General features: G+C 44.3%; 1 protein-coding gene across 1 annotated transcript in view; it reads right to left on the reverse strand.

Annotated features, from left to right (window-relative positions):
* TPO (thyroid peroxidase) overlaps positions 1-15,609 on the reverse strand; it is a 1,097,706-nt gene that overhangs the window by 453,117 nt on the left and 628,980 nt on the right. Inside the window, exon 9 of the mRNA XM_078646792.1 lies at positions 10,032-10,290. Coding sequence (XP_078502918.1) covers positions 10,032-10,290 — 259 coding nt within the window. The remainder of the gene's footprint in view (positions 1-10,031; positions 10,291-15,609) is intronic.

The raw sequence follows: 15,609 nt of genomic DNA on the forward strand, positions 1-15,609 counted from the left end.
CCCTGTGCCCCATGGGAACAGTCCTGCCTGAACTGCCAAGGCAGGTCCTCCCTGGACTGGAAACTAGCATCCAAGGACCGGTTTCGGGCTTTCAGCCCTCATTAGCCTGGATAGCTTGATTCCAGTGGCATGGAGAGCATGGGACTCACGTCTGAGCATACCCATCCCACTCGGGGTGACAAATGCAAAAACAACAGTTGATGGACAGAATGCAGAACAATGTCAAACATTCACCCCAGTACAGAGATCTGGGCTTAAATCCATCATTTTTTTGCTCACCATGCCATTCCAGTTTTAACCCAGCCACATGCAAATCAGTCTTGACCCTGTGCCCCATGGGAACAGTCCAGCCTGAACTGCGAAGCCAGGTCCTCCCTGAACTGGAAACAAGCATCCAAGGACCGGTTTCAGGCTTTCAGCTGTCATCAGCCTGGATAGCTTGATTCCAGTGGCATGGAGAGCACGAAACTCACGTCTGAGCATACCCATCTTAGTCGAATGACAAATGCAAAAACAACAGTTGATGGACAGAATGCAGAACAATGTCATACATTCACCCCAGTACAGAGATCTGGACTTAAATCCATCGTTTTTTTGCTCACCATGCCATTCCAGTTTGAACCCAGCCATATGCAAATCAGTCTTGACCCTGTGCCCCATGGGAACAGTCAAGCCCGAACTGCCAAGCCAGGTCCTCCCTGGACTGGAAACAAGCATTCAAGGACCGGAATCGAGCTTTCAGCCCTCATCAGCCTGGATAGCTTGATTCCAGTGGCATGGAGAGCACGGGACTCACGTCTGAGCATACCCGTCCCACTCGGTGTGAAAAATGCAAAAACAACAGTTGATGGACAGAATGCAGAACAATGTCATACATTCACCCTAATACAGAGATCTGGGCCTAAATCCATCGTTTTTTTGCTCACCATGCCATTCCAGTTTGAACCCAGCCATATGAAAATCAGTCTTGACCCTGTGGCCCATGGGAACAGTCCAGCCCGAACTGCCAAGCCAGGTCCTCCCTGCACTGAAAACAAGCATCCAAGGACCGTTTTTGGGCTTTCAGCCCTCATCAGCCAGGATAGCTTGATTCCAGTGGCATGGAGAGCACAGGGCTCATGTCTGAGCATACCCGTACCACTCGTGGTGATAAATGCAAAAACAAAAGTTGATGGACAGAATGCAGAACAATGTCATACTTTCAACCCAGTACAGAGATCTGGGCCTAAATCCATCATTTATTTGCTCACCATGCCATTCCAGTTTGAACCCAGCTATATGCAAATCAGTCTTGACCCTGTGTCCCATGGGAACAGTCCAGCCCGAACTGCCAAGCAGGTCCTCCCTGGACTGGAAACAAGCATCCAAGGACCGTTTTCGGGCTATCAGCCATCATCAGCCTCTATAGCTTGATTCCAGTGGCATGGAGAGCACGGGACTCACGTTTGAGCATACCCGTCCCACTCGGGTGACAAATGCAAAAACAACAGTTGATGGACAGAATGCAGAACAATGTCATACATTCACCCCAGTACAGAGATCTGGGCCTAACTCCATCATTGTTTTACTCACCGTGCCATTCCAGTTTGAATCCAGCCATATGCAAATCAGTCTTGACCCTGTGCCCCATGGGAACAGTCCAGCCTGAACTGCCAAGGCAGGTCCTCCCTGGACTGGAAACTAGCATCCAAGGACCGGTTTCAGGCTTTCAGCCCTCATTAGCCTGGATAGCTTGATTCCAGTGGCATGGAGAGCATGGGACTCACGTCTGAGCATACCCATCCCACTCGGGGTGACAAATGCAAAAACAACAGTTGATGGACAGAATGCAGAACAAAGTCAAACATTCACCCAGTACAGAGATCTGGGCTTAAATCCATCATTTTTTTGCTCACCATGCCATTCCAGTTTTAACCCAGCCATATGCAAATCAGTCTTTACCCTGTGCCCCATGGGAACAGTCCAGCCTGAACTGCCAAGCCAGGTCCTCCCTGAACTGGAAACAAGCATCCAAGGACCGGTTTCAGGCTTTCAGCTGTCATCAGCCTTGATAGCTTGATTCCAGTGGCATGGAGAGCACGAAACTCACGTCTGAGCATACCCATCTTAGTCGAATGACAAATGCAAAAACAACAGTTGATGGACAGAATGCAGAACAATGTCATACATTCACCCCAGTACAGAGATCTGGACTTAAATCCATCGTTTTTTTGCTCACCATGCCATTCCAGTTTGAACCCAGCCATATGCAAACCAGTCTTGACCCTGTGCCCCATGTGAACAGTCCAGCCTGATCTGCCAAGCCAGGTCCTCCCTGAACTGGAAACAAGCATCCAAGGACCGGTTTTGGGCTTTCAGCTGTCATCACCCTGGATAGCTTGATTCCAGTGGCATGGAGAGCACGAGACTCACGTCTGAGCATAACCGTCTTACTCGGGTGACAAATGCAAAAACAACAGTTGATGGACAGAATGCAGAACAATGTCATACATTCACCCAAGTACAGAGATCTGGGCCTAAATCCATAATTTTTTTGCTCACCATGCCATTCCAGTTTGAACCCAGCCTTATGCAAATCAGTCTTGACCCTGTGCCCCATGGGAACAGTCAAGCCCGAACTGCCAAGCCAGGTCCTCCCTGGACTGGAAACAAGCATCCAAGGACCGTTTTCGGGCTATCAGCCCTCATCAGCCTCTATAGCTTGATTCCAGTGGCATGGAGAGCACGGGACTCACGTTTGAGCATACCCGTCCCACTCGGGTGACAAATGCAAAAACAACAGTTGATGGACAGAATGCAGAACAATGTCATACATTCACCCCAGTACAGAGATCTGGGCCTAACTCCATCATTGTTTTACTCACCGTGCCATTCCAGTTTGAATCCAGCCATATGCAAATCAGTCTTGACCCTGTGCCCCATGGGAACAGTCCAGCCTGAACTGCCAAGGCAGGTCCTCCCGGGACTGGAAACTAGCATCCAAGGACCGGTTTCAGGCTTTCAGCCCTCATTAGCCTGGATAGCTTGATTCCAGTGGCATGGAGAGCATGGGACTCACGTCTGAGCATACCCATCCCACTCGGGGTGACAAATGCAAAAACAACAGTTGATGGACAGAATGCAGAACAATGTCAAACATTCACCCCAGTACAGAGATCTGGGCTTAAATCCATCATTTTTTTGCTCACCATGCCATTCCAGTTTTAACCCAGCCATATGCAAATCAGTCTTTACCCTGTGCCCCATGGGAACAGTCCAGCCTGAACTGCCAAGCCAGGTCCTCCCTGAACTGGAAACAAGCATCCAAGGACCGGTTTCAGGCTTTCAGCTGTCATCAGCCTTGATAGCTTGATTCCAGTGGCATGGAGAGCACGAAACTCACGTCTGAGCATACCCATCTTAGTCGAATGACAAATGCAAAAACAACAGTTGATGGACAGAATGCAGAACAATGTCATACATTCACCCCAGTACAGAGATCTGGGCCTAAATCCATCGTTTTTTTGCTCACCATGCCATTCCAGTTTGAACTCAGCCATATGCAAATCAGTCTTGACCCTGTGCCCCATTGGAACAGTCCAGCCCGAACTGCCAAGCCCGGTCCTCCCTGGACTGAAAACAAGCATCCAAGGACTGGTTTCGGGATTTCAGCCCTCATCAGCCTGGATAGCTTGATTCCAGTGGCATGGAGAGCACGGGACTCATGTCTGAGCATTCCCGTCCCACTCAGGGTGACAAATGCAAAAACAACAGTTGATGGACAGAATGCAGAACAATGTCATACATTCACCCCAGTACAGAGATCTGGGCCTAAATCCATCGTTATTTTGCTCACCATGCCATTCCAGTTTCAACTGTTGTTTTTGCATTTGTCACCCCGAGTGGGACGGTTATGCTCAGACATGAGTCCCGTGCTCTCCACACCACTGGAGTCAAGCTATACTGGCTGATGACGGCTGATAGCCTGACACCGGTCCTAGAATGCTTGATTCCGGTCCAGGGAAGACATGGCTTTGGCAGTTTGGGCTGAACTGTTCCCATGAGGCACAGGGTCAAGGCTGATTAGCATATGGCCATGCCTGAACTGGGGTGGTGTGGAGTGCCAAAAAACGATGGATTTAGGCCCAGATCTCTGTACTGGGGTGAATGTATGACATTGTTCTGCATTCTGTCCATCAACTGTTGTTTTTGCATTTGTCACCCCGAGTGGGATTCGTATGCTCAGACGCGAGTCCCGTGCTCTCCACACCACTGGAGTCAAGCTATCCTGGCTGATGGTTGCTGATAGCCAGAAACCGGTCTTAGGATGCTTGATTCCGGTCCAGGGAAGACATGGCTTGGTAGTTCGGGCTGGACTATTCCCATGAGGCACAGGGTCAAGGCTGATTTGCCTATGGCCATGTCTGAACTGGGGTGGTGTGGAGTGCAAAAAAAACAATGGATTTAGGCCCAGATATCTGTATTAGGGTGAATGTATGACATTGTTCTGCATTCTGTCCATCAACTGTTGTTTTTGCATTTGTCACCCCGAGTGGGACGGATATGCTCAGACATGAGTCCCGTGCTCTCCACACCACTGGAGTCAAGCTATCCTGGCTGATGACGGCTGATAGCCAGAAAAGGGGTCCTAGGATGCTTGATTCTGGTCCAGAGAAGACATGGCTTGGCAGTCCGGGCTGGACTGTTCCCATGAGGCACAGGGTCAAGGCTAATTTGCATATGGCCATGACTGAACTGGGGTGGTGTGGAGTGAAAATAAACGATGGATTTAGGCCCAGATCTCTGTACTGGGGTGAATGTATGACATTGTTCGGCATTCTGTCCATCAACTGTCATTTTTGCATTTGTCAGCCTGAGTGGGACGGGTGTGCTCAGACGTGAGTCCCCTGCTCTCCATACCACTGGACTCAAGCTATCCTGGCTGATGACGGCTGATAGCCAGAAACCGGTCCTAGGAGGCTTGATTCTGGTCCAGGGAAGACAGGGCTTGGCAGTTCGGGCTGGACTGTTCCAATGAGGCACAGGGGCAAGGCTGATTTGCATATGGCCATGTCTGAACTGGGGTGGTGTGGAGTGCAAGAAAACGATGGATTTAGACCCAGATCTCTGTACTGGGGTGAATGTATGACATTGTTCTGCATTCTGTCCATCAACTGTTGCTTTTGCACTTTTAGAAAGAAGTCATTTCCCTGCTCTTAGCTCTACATGCCTGCAGCCGGTCTAAAATACATGTCTGGGGTGGGTGACATCTGGACTCTGTGTGCTCCCTCTACACAGCCACACACAAAGGAAGGTTAGGTGTGACTGAGCGCCCATCCCCATCCTGATGGGTTATCTTGGGCAGTTTAGGAGAGAGGAGCTGACAGGTGCACCTTAATTGGCAGTATCCTGTCCCCACACAATGGACTGGATACCCCCCTAAAGTGCATCTAGATCCAGAGCTGGGAGGGAGGACCTGTGCGCTCTTCAAAGCCCTTCTTTGAAGTCACTTCCACTTCAGAGGCACAACTGGGTATTAGTGCTGGGTCTCTCACCTCACCAAGTGAGACACTACTGGACCAGTGAAAAAACTCTGCCAAAAGAGAAGGACTGTTGTGCTTCCACAAGCAGTGACTCTCTGCTGGACTGCTGCTCTGGAGGAATGCTTATTTGCTGTTCTGTGCTGCCCTGTAGCCTGCTACACTCTGCCCTGCTGAGGAAGAACTGGACTTTTTACACAAACTAAGAATGATCTCTAAGGGCATGCTGGCGTGCCTCCTGTTTTAATACTCAGGTTTATCAAAGACTTCCCCCCTGCTCCTGTGTCTGGTGCATTGGAAGTAGATCCAGGTGTTTGGTCCAGTGGAGCAGATGCATCAACTGTTGCATGAAGCAGAGCTGATGCATCTCCACTGTTGTGGAAACAGAACCAGTGCATTGCTCTTAGAACAAGTAAATCTCCATCGGGACTGATGTATCAGAACTTTTGCTTTGCAGCCACTGCAGTGAGAGAATATTGACATAGCCCCTCGACTGCATGGAGAAAACCGCTACATTGGCTTCAGAAGAAACGCATCTCAGAACTGGTGCTTTGTCTTCACAAAACGGCACATCGTCATCATTGCATGGAGAACATCAACACATCACCTCAACTGTGGGATCAACACTGATGCATTGCTCAGCTGCACCTCATATTTCGCTGTTGCAACAAAGATCAAGGTACTTTTGTTCTGCGGGCCTTGTGTGGCTCCAGAATGTGGCCCGCGCTGGATCGCACTCAGCCTCAACTCTTGACTTGTCTCGGTCCAGCACAACCAGATAACCCCTTAAGCGCTTATTATGTCTAAGTGCTATTTTTCGGTTCTATTCTTTAAAAAATCTTTGCTTCTACGTATTGGAAATATGTCATTGTTGGTCTTATTTTAATTATAAATCATAATTTTTTTTATGGTGGGGTGAAGTCTTTGTATGGTGTTTTGACAGTTTAACTGTTTGAATTTCTGCACAAATACCTCTAATGTTAAGCCTCCCTGCTCTGTGCCAAGTACCAGAGGGTGGGCACAGGTGAATGGATTGTGTGTATTTGACTTACTTGGCTAGTATTGTGGTTTCTGCTTGGATAGGGTACATATAGTTGCCAACCAGATAACCAATTTCTAACAGCATCTTAATCTGGTACTGTTTCTTTTATGCTGCCAAAGTCACTCTATGACAGACAATTGAAGTATCCTGCCTTTTCACTGAATTGGTAGCCAATGCCACTACTAAAGACAGATGCAGCTACCAAGCAAAGATCACAAGGAGAAGGATGGAAGAGGTAATCTTAAAAGAAGAAATCAGATACCACTGATTTCTGACTCTCCAATCATGGATAAACAAGATACCTTTGCCATATTTGAAGCAGTTCTTAGAAAACTAAACTGAGTGCTTGAAAATAATTAGAAAGTCATTGTTCTCATTACCAGAGGCTTAACCACCCCGTGAAGCGCAGAAAGGTCACTGACTATTGCCACTACATCAAAGGTGGTGTGAGTTTTCTCCAAGAAACCACAATAAGCTACAAAGAGGAACTATTTATGCATAACAGATGAGTGACTGATCTATCATATTCTGCTGTGATCTCTAATAAAAATGGTGTGATCAACTTCATCTAAAAAACACTGGTCTGTCGATTGTCGCCTCAGAGCAGAATGATATTGGTAGGTGGCTGATTACACAGCTTCAAGGCAGTGATTAAGTGATACAGAACTCTATGCAATAAACATTATGCTCCTAATGTTGAAAACCCATAATTCTGGTCTACACTGGCTAAACTAGCACATTTACCCCATAAATCCCGTGTTATCTTTGGTGGGTAATTCAATCTCCTGATAGAAATTACCTTAGATAGAATCTATTTCTTCAAATAGAGAGTCCCTAAAGCAAATAGAGCAATGCAATGTCGAAGCACAACCTATGGCTTGCCGATATGTGCCATGCCGATGTAAGGAGGCTCCACAATCCTACTGGTAACGACTTCATTTTTTTACCCTCCACATAACGGTTTTTCATGAAAGAACTCCTTATTGGTTGACTCCTCTGTCCTATACAACACCTTTTCCTCGTTTCCACAATTTCTGATCACGCCGTCATCTCTCTCTCCCTTCACATTCTTCTCACTCAAAATAAAGGCGATACATTGCATATGAACACAGAGATTCTTGAGCAAGATTCAAATGTGCAAGATCTACAAAAGGAATCAGCATTGTTCATTCAAGAGAATAGTTCTTCTGTTTCTTCATCTGTTACTTTATGGGACACACTGAAGTGTTTCTTCAGAGGCCAGGTGATAAACCACAGAAAAACAAAGACATCAGATCCTCTTTAGATAGGCTAGAAGCTGATGTAAAAGCTAAAGAAAGCCTCTAGAGATACTCTAGAGGCATGGCTGCACTAAAACAGCTCAGATACGAGTACAATGCATTCTTTAGTAAACACTCACACTTATGGGTTCACGCCCAGAAACTCCTCCTTAATATTAAACATTAAAGATAGCCAGTGAAGTTAGAACAAAAATGGATGATATTCTCAAACTTTTCTAGAAAATGCTCAACTATACACTCCTTCTATAACCACACCCAAAGAGGTATGCCTAAAATGTCTCTAAAGTCTCCCAATGAAAGCCATTTCTGCAACGGAAATTCTTAACGCAATTTGGCCTATTGAAAGGGATGAAATTCTGAATGTAATTGAGCTCATTCCATCTTGTAAAGCCCCAGGTCCAGGCGGTCTATGCATTCATTTTTTTAAAACTTTTGCCTCCACAATTATGGACCCCTTGGAATTTGTCTTGAACCACTTCGCCTCTTCTGTGGAAGTGTCTGGTATGTCATTTGAGGCCCCATTTTTCGCTATTTAAAAAGGGAAAAGCCTAACAATTTTAGATTTATTTTGCTAATAGGTATGGAGACCAAAATGTATGCTTTAATTCTAGTCATATTGGATTGAACCACTGCTCACCAAACTAGCCAACGCTACCCAATTAGGTTTTATCAAGGGCAGACTAGCATCTGATAACCTTCACATGTTCTGCAACATCATTGGAAAAACATCTCTTCCTCATTACCTGCAACTGCAGACAAAGCAATGGGTTTTCCTGGCTGTACCAAAAGGCTGCCTTAATAGACATGGTCTAGGCAACCCTTATATTAAAATGGGCATGTCCCAGTATGTTGACCAATCGACTAGAATTAAAATCAATGGAGCTTTGACTGCTCCTTTTGCCTAACAACAAGGCATCCGTTAAAGCTGCCCGCCTTCCCCTCTCTTATTACTTCTAGCCATTGTTCCACTGCTGGTAATGCTAAACAAGTATATTGAACTTGTAGGCCTAAAATATGGAGACTCAGTTTTCAGAATGGCTGCCCGTGCAGGTGATATTCAAATTTTTACAGAAGACCTGGACATCCATATTCTCGCCATTGTAAATATTATTAATTAGTTATCTAGGTTCTTCGCCTACTCCCGAAACAAAGATAAAACTGAAGTCTAACCCTTAAATATTCCGTGCCATCACTCAAATGCCCAATAGCAATCCAAGTATATCAAATATTTAGGCATTTGGTTTTGTAACGACCTATTGGATTCTATATCACGGAATCAACCTAAAATGATTTAAAAAATGAAGGCCCAATAGACAGCATGTTCACCAAAGCATATCTCATGGTGGGTCGGACTAGAAACTTTAAACATGATGGTGACCCTGCTATTCAGTTTCCTGTAAAGCATGCTTCCTATGCACCTCTCTCAGGCTTCTTTCTCAATCTTTAACAAAACTACTTCCACTTTCCACTGATGTAAGAAAATGTCCTTTCTCTTCCTGCACATAAACAATCCAGAATGGCAATTGGCAACTCCTATGTGTGGTGCATGTGTGCAGCACACATAGAAGTTGCAAATCATACTTTTTTTAATGATTGTTTATGTGCAGGAAAATGTCCCTTTCTGCACATAAACAATCCAGAATGGCGAAATTTAACTCTGTGTGCTGCATATGTGCAGCACACACAGAAGTTGCAAATCTCGCCCTTTTTTAAATTATTGTTTATTTGCAGGATGGTCTTTCTTCTTGCACAATTTGCTGTTTCTATGGGTGCTGCACAATGCAGCACACATAGAAACAGTAAAAACAAAGAGAAATAAAGCATTGCTGCTCGTTTCACCATGTTAAGACCAGATTTTTCCTGGTGGCAGAGTGCCTTATATACAAGGCGGTGTTAAGCCATGTTAAGTGGCTTAACGCTGCCTTGTAAATAGGCAAAGCACCTATCTCCACAGGAACGTCACAAAAAGGGACTTACCTATGTTGATGGGGCATGTAAATAAGTCCCATAGTTCATTTTATTTTCTTCATTATGTACTTACTTAAGTATTTTGCCAGAACATCTTCTTACGATAATTATATGAATTATTAAGTAATACGTCTGAAAAGTTTTTATTGTTCATCACAGTGAATAAATATTTATCATTTAGTAAGGACACCTGCTTACTTAAGAATGATATAGCAATGTTACCTTCTTTGATAAGTCTCCAGGGGCTAAAGAAAGTTTCATGTAGAGGAAGGGTACGGAAAATCTGGTGCTCTTGAAATTCAGGATCTAATCTCTTTATTATTGGTGGAATTGTTGCATGACCGAAGCGAAATGCTGCTGTTGAAAAAACATTTGACACGGTGGGGTTCACAGTATGATTATATCCATGATAGTCACCAACATACTGACTGAATGCAGAGGATCCAATAATTTTGGGAATATAGTCCCTTAGAGTAATAATCTAAAAGAATTAACAAAAAGAATATTGTTGCTGTTACCTATATAATTATCTCATTACAATTGCTAAACTAGAAACATATAATAATATAACATAACACAGGACAGCATAGCATTACATAATATACCTTCACCTGTGGATTTCTTGCCCTATCTTTTTTTTTTTTATTGTAAAAGAGAAAACAGCATATACATTAAGCACAAAGTAAGTAGACAGTGATGTTCATTGCTGTAAAGTAAAAGTGTTATAGCACTCTTGCAAACTTTACAGTGAGAGCATATGTTTGGATACTTAGGGCCTGATTACCGGTTTGGCAGTCCTGGAGTAGGCCGCCACACCAGTCAAACAAGACCAAAAGCCACCCGCCAGATTATGAGTACTCTCATGTTCTGGCGGGCGGTCCTTTGGCTTTGCCATGGTGGTACCTATAAAAAAGGCACTGCAATGGGAACGCCAAGGACTGTTGCTTCACGGCTTGGAAAATAAAGCTCATGCCATGCAGAAACTGGGGTATATGCACTCAGGGAGGCACCAGATGTGCCCCCCTGCGGGCACCTCATGGCCCTGAGGCATAATATTCTTAGCGGTGCCACAGCGGCACCGCCAAGCATATATGGGCCTCAAGACCAATTCAACACCGACAAGGGGGTTGCAGCAGTCCCATAGTAGTCCGATTGCTCAACTTGTAATAGGTTGGTCGGACCACCGTTGTGTCTGTGCCCGCACCACCACCGTGGCTGAGGAAGTCCACCAGACCACCTTAGTCATAATTATGGCCTTAATCTGTCATGCTCTTTGTTCCAAATTGGCATCCTAAAAAAAATTGGGGAACAATTAACTCACTTATTTTTTAATTGTATAATAATTTAAGTGCAATTTGAGAAGCAGTTCTGACAACCCCAGGAAATGCAATATTGTCAGGTTTTGCACTCCTCGACCTGACATGTTTCTTTTTTTGTGACACCTCCAGTCTTGTGGACTGCGTAGTTGAAGTGGTTTTAGTGAGTAAATGAGAGAGCCTCCTGGGAACCCCCTAGGGTATTGTCTGCATTGTGGCATATGAGCACAGCAGCAACAGTGCACTCACTGGACTCTAAATTCCTCACAGGGCAATGTTGGGTTGCTGCAGCAAAACAAGGGTTTTTTGGTGAATAGCTGGCCTCCTGAGAGCACTTTCTTTCAGCACTTTCTCTTTCAGTCCCTCCATTCAGTTCAGCCTAGCTGGGCAGGTCCCTCTAGTTATTCCTCCTACATATTCTTAGCTAGGCAAATCTAGTCCTTGTTTCACCTCAGATCTACCATCCCTTTCCAAGAAGGCTACTTCCTTATTATTGTCTACAGTAGTTTTTCCAATTCAAGATAGACTCCTCACTACCAGTGTGTTATTTCTAGATCTGGTTTTCTCTAATTTCTCTTCAATTACTTTATAATCCCCATGGATTCTACATCTGCATGACCGTGCAACACAATCACAGTATTTTTTGGAGGGTTCGTTGTCTTCTAGTCATTTCTATTTTTGTCCATGGATTTTTACTATATTCTTCAGTTGTGTAGACTTCAACTGTTCTGGCCTTGTTCCCATCTGGTTCTGCCACCATGGCTTTCCTGTTTCTCTAATAAAAAGTCTCTCACTGTTAGACCTCTCAGCCTGAGAGTGGTTTCTCCCCAAAATTTTGTTTCACCCCTCCTATTTTTCTGAATTTGTTTTTGTTGTCCTTAAGACTCTGTGCACACTTACACTGCTAACCAGTGCTAAAGTACTTGTTCTCACTTCCTAAAACCTGGTAAAATCAGCATACATCTGATTGGCATAATTCCTTTACTTATAAGTCCGTAGTAAAGTGGTATACTATATACACAGGGATAGTAAAGTAATTGCTACTAGTGGGCCTGAATCAAGTATTGTGCAATCTACTTAAAGTAGCCCGTAAAAATCGGTCCCATATCTGCAATTGCATATGACATTTTAAGCAAGTCCTGCTTGGCTACAGCTTGAAGCTTTGTCCCAGTTAGGAATCTTCAGAGTCCGAAGAAAAGCAGAGACTGGGCCTAATCCACCTAGTAAAATAGAACTGCTCTCCATTGCGGTTCGCCATAACTTTTGGGTTTGCCTTGGTCTCGCATGATTAGATGTCCATAGTTGGTGCTTTGATCTTTTAGGTGCTTGTTTTCACTTTAAAATTTAAAAACTGTAAAACTCTAGTTTTACCGATTATATTTTTGTCATTATAGTCTCAAGTAATTTAATAACATTTACACTATTTAAATTTGTATGGGATTTTTCTTGTGTTGTGTATTTACTTTACTGTTTACGTGCAGCATAAACTCCTTTACTCATTGCCTCTAAGTTTAACCCTACAGTTTTTTGCCAAGCTACCAGAGGGTTAAGTATAAGTTCATTTAGTGACTTTTGTGGGTTACCTTGACAAGAATCGTGGCTGTTGCTTGAGAAGGGCTCACACCTTCATGTACAACAACGCAATCTCTCACTCTACTCTAGTCTACAGTCTTCATCCTTGTGTCAGCTGTTTTTTCTGTTGTTTGGGACTTCTAGGTGAACATCTACTTCTTCCATGCTTTTTAATAGTTATTCAGGACACTTTGGCTACAGAAAAGAATTACCCTCACTTTGGGAAGGTCAAGTCATGGGTCAAGGAGTAGCTATTACATTGTGCCATTGACAATCATAAAGCAGTCAAAAGATCAAACCTTAGAATTATATTATTAAGAAACATACAAGGAGGCTTAGGCTCATCTGTGAGATCAGAAAAATGTGATGCAGGCCGGAGAATGGTCACAGCAAATGCTATTTTCAGACAACATGAGTAAGTTGGTACATGGTCAAGAACTTGATGGACAACTAAATGATATGGAGTTCTAGCATAATGTACTAAGAGCTCAGATACATAAGGGATGTAAGCTTTGTTAAATATGCAAATGTCCAACTGTGACTTTAGGATGTAATCTGGTTGAGTATAATTCATATAGCATTTTTGTTGTATAATAGCTTTATATAATGCTTATGCCTCCTCATTGCCTTTTCAGAAGAGATGGGCACATATTGAATAAAGGCTGCATGCTGGGGACGATGGACACAAATTAGCACTTATGAGGAATCCATATGCTCCACTAAATTACGACATATGTTGTGGACCTCAACACTTTATATTATGGCAATATTATCGAAGTTGGCCTGGTATATGATGTCCACTAATTATAGTGGGCACCTTGCACCAGTCCACACAACACTTGTGGTGATTTAGGAGGTCAAAGATAACCTTGGAAAGCTATCCAAGTGGTAGTTGTGGAGAGCAGCCTTCAGGCTTAGTCTTGAAGAAATGTTAAGCAGCTTCTGTTACCAGGATGTAATCTTATTGTATTGGTTAAATGAAAGGAGAAATATAAAGTAGTTATAAGAATACATATGTATTATTATAACACACCTTAAATATTTCACAGTATCTGCTACATGCAGATAAACACAAAGCACACAATACTGTAGCACAGAAACAAGCGTAAGTAGCACTAATACACAGTGGGCTGCCAGGAGAGACCAAACCGTATACTAAAATAGTGGTATATGAAACACAATTCGAGTCAAGACAGTGTCTAGCGGATGTAGAATCGCTGTTCCCCCAAGGAACCACCCAAGGTGAGTAAGTAGGGACCCCACAGAGGATAGGTGCAGTGTAAGAACACAACAGCGTGCTACGTACTATTCAGTGGGAGAGTCGCTTTTGTAGTTTTACAGTTTAAGGACCCTTTCCAGTGGATTACGAAGGAGCCCTTTGGAACTTAGATGGAAAGCCACCCCACCCATGGATACTGAAGTACCAGAGTTACCTATCCCAGGGAAGCCTTGTGCATAGGGCTGCAGTGGCATTGGAAACCACCATCGTTCTCAAAGCGAGTCTTCAAAAAAAATGCCACTGCTGGAAAGAAGAAAAGTGTTCAGTGGGACCCACAGGTGGATTCTTGATGGAACAAACCTGAAAGCAGAGACGCCAGAGTCTGGGCAACTCAGAAGTGACCAGGGGCTCGGTAGACGGATGCCCACTGATGTTGGGTTCTTCAGGTGTGAAGGAGGCCTTGCCTCTACAGCTGCAGAGACCAGGAGATGTCAAGGATGACCAGGAGCTAGATATGAGCTGTCCCACAAAGGATGTCGAGTGCTGAGGCGTTGGTATCCAGCGGGAGCACCAACAAGCCTTGGCAGCGGCAACCCACGTAGAAGGTCAAGGAAGAATACGGTCTAGCCCAGCATGGACCATATGACTCACCAGAGCAAGGGGAGTCAGGGCAGGCCTGAAGCAACCAGGTGAGCTCAAGAAAAGCAGTGTTGTCCTTCAAATGGACTCACAGGCCGAAGGCAAAGGATTCACGAGGGGACCTCTAGCAGTTTCACAAAGTCAGATCGTGCTGGGCACAGAGTGCGAGGAGGCCAGAGTCCTTTGTACAAAATGTGTGCAGTGGTTGGTGCAATCGATAGCCCAATGCACTTAGTTGGGGAATGCCAACAAGCCTATGCTTGCACAGGGGTTACAGGTATGCGGTCCCCACGAGGGATACTGGCCTCAAACTCAGTGAGGGGGCAGCTCAACATCAATCTTGTGCTGTGTCCATGTGTGTGTGTGTGTGTGTGTGTGTGCATGTGTGTGTTTCGGTGGTAACTGTTTACATGAGATGAGCTAATGGAATTCATCTAGACACCTACTTCTACCTAACTAATCCAACCACAATGTCTGATGTCCAGCAGTTAGATGACACATACATACATCTGACAGTGTCATTTACCAACAATATCAGTTTCATAAAGGACTGATTTTCATTAATCCCTGCCTGAAAGCTCAATTTCTACCTGAAAGTACACCAAGTCAAGATATAATCTGTGTCCGTAAGTTCAAAAACAGAAATCACAAGGCGTGCTCTCTTAGTTCAAATATGGTGAATTTTCTCCTTGCTCACATAATTAGATAACTGGGAACCTAGAATGACACCAACCTCAGTTTCAGTGCTCACACAGTGCTCAAGGCAAAGACTTCCTGGCACCAACTGAAAGTACTCCACAGAGTTAAGCCTTTCAAATTGAAGCAGTCTTTAGAACAGTCATGCAGGCTCTGGTACTTTCAACTCTTTAAAGAAGCAATGTTTTGCCTCCTGGCACCTGTAAAAAACCATTCTCCTGCATCAGATTGAATGATCTGTTTTTGAATACTCGGACAGCTGCTCCTAAGGGTGTCCTAGCACTAAGTAGATAATTTTTGGCATATTGGGGCCAAAAAAATGACACAGGTGTGAACAACCAGGTCTTTATAAATTGGT

This window comes from Lissotriton helveticus, chromosome 6, assembly GCF_964261635.1.
Source record: "Lissotriton helveticus chromosome 6, aLisHel1.1, whole genome shotgun sequence".
NCBI classification, from domain to species: Eukaryota; Metazoa; Chordata; class Amphibia; order Caudata; family Salamandridae; genus Lissotriton; species Lissotriton helveticus.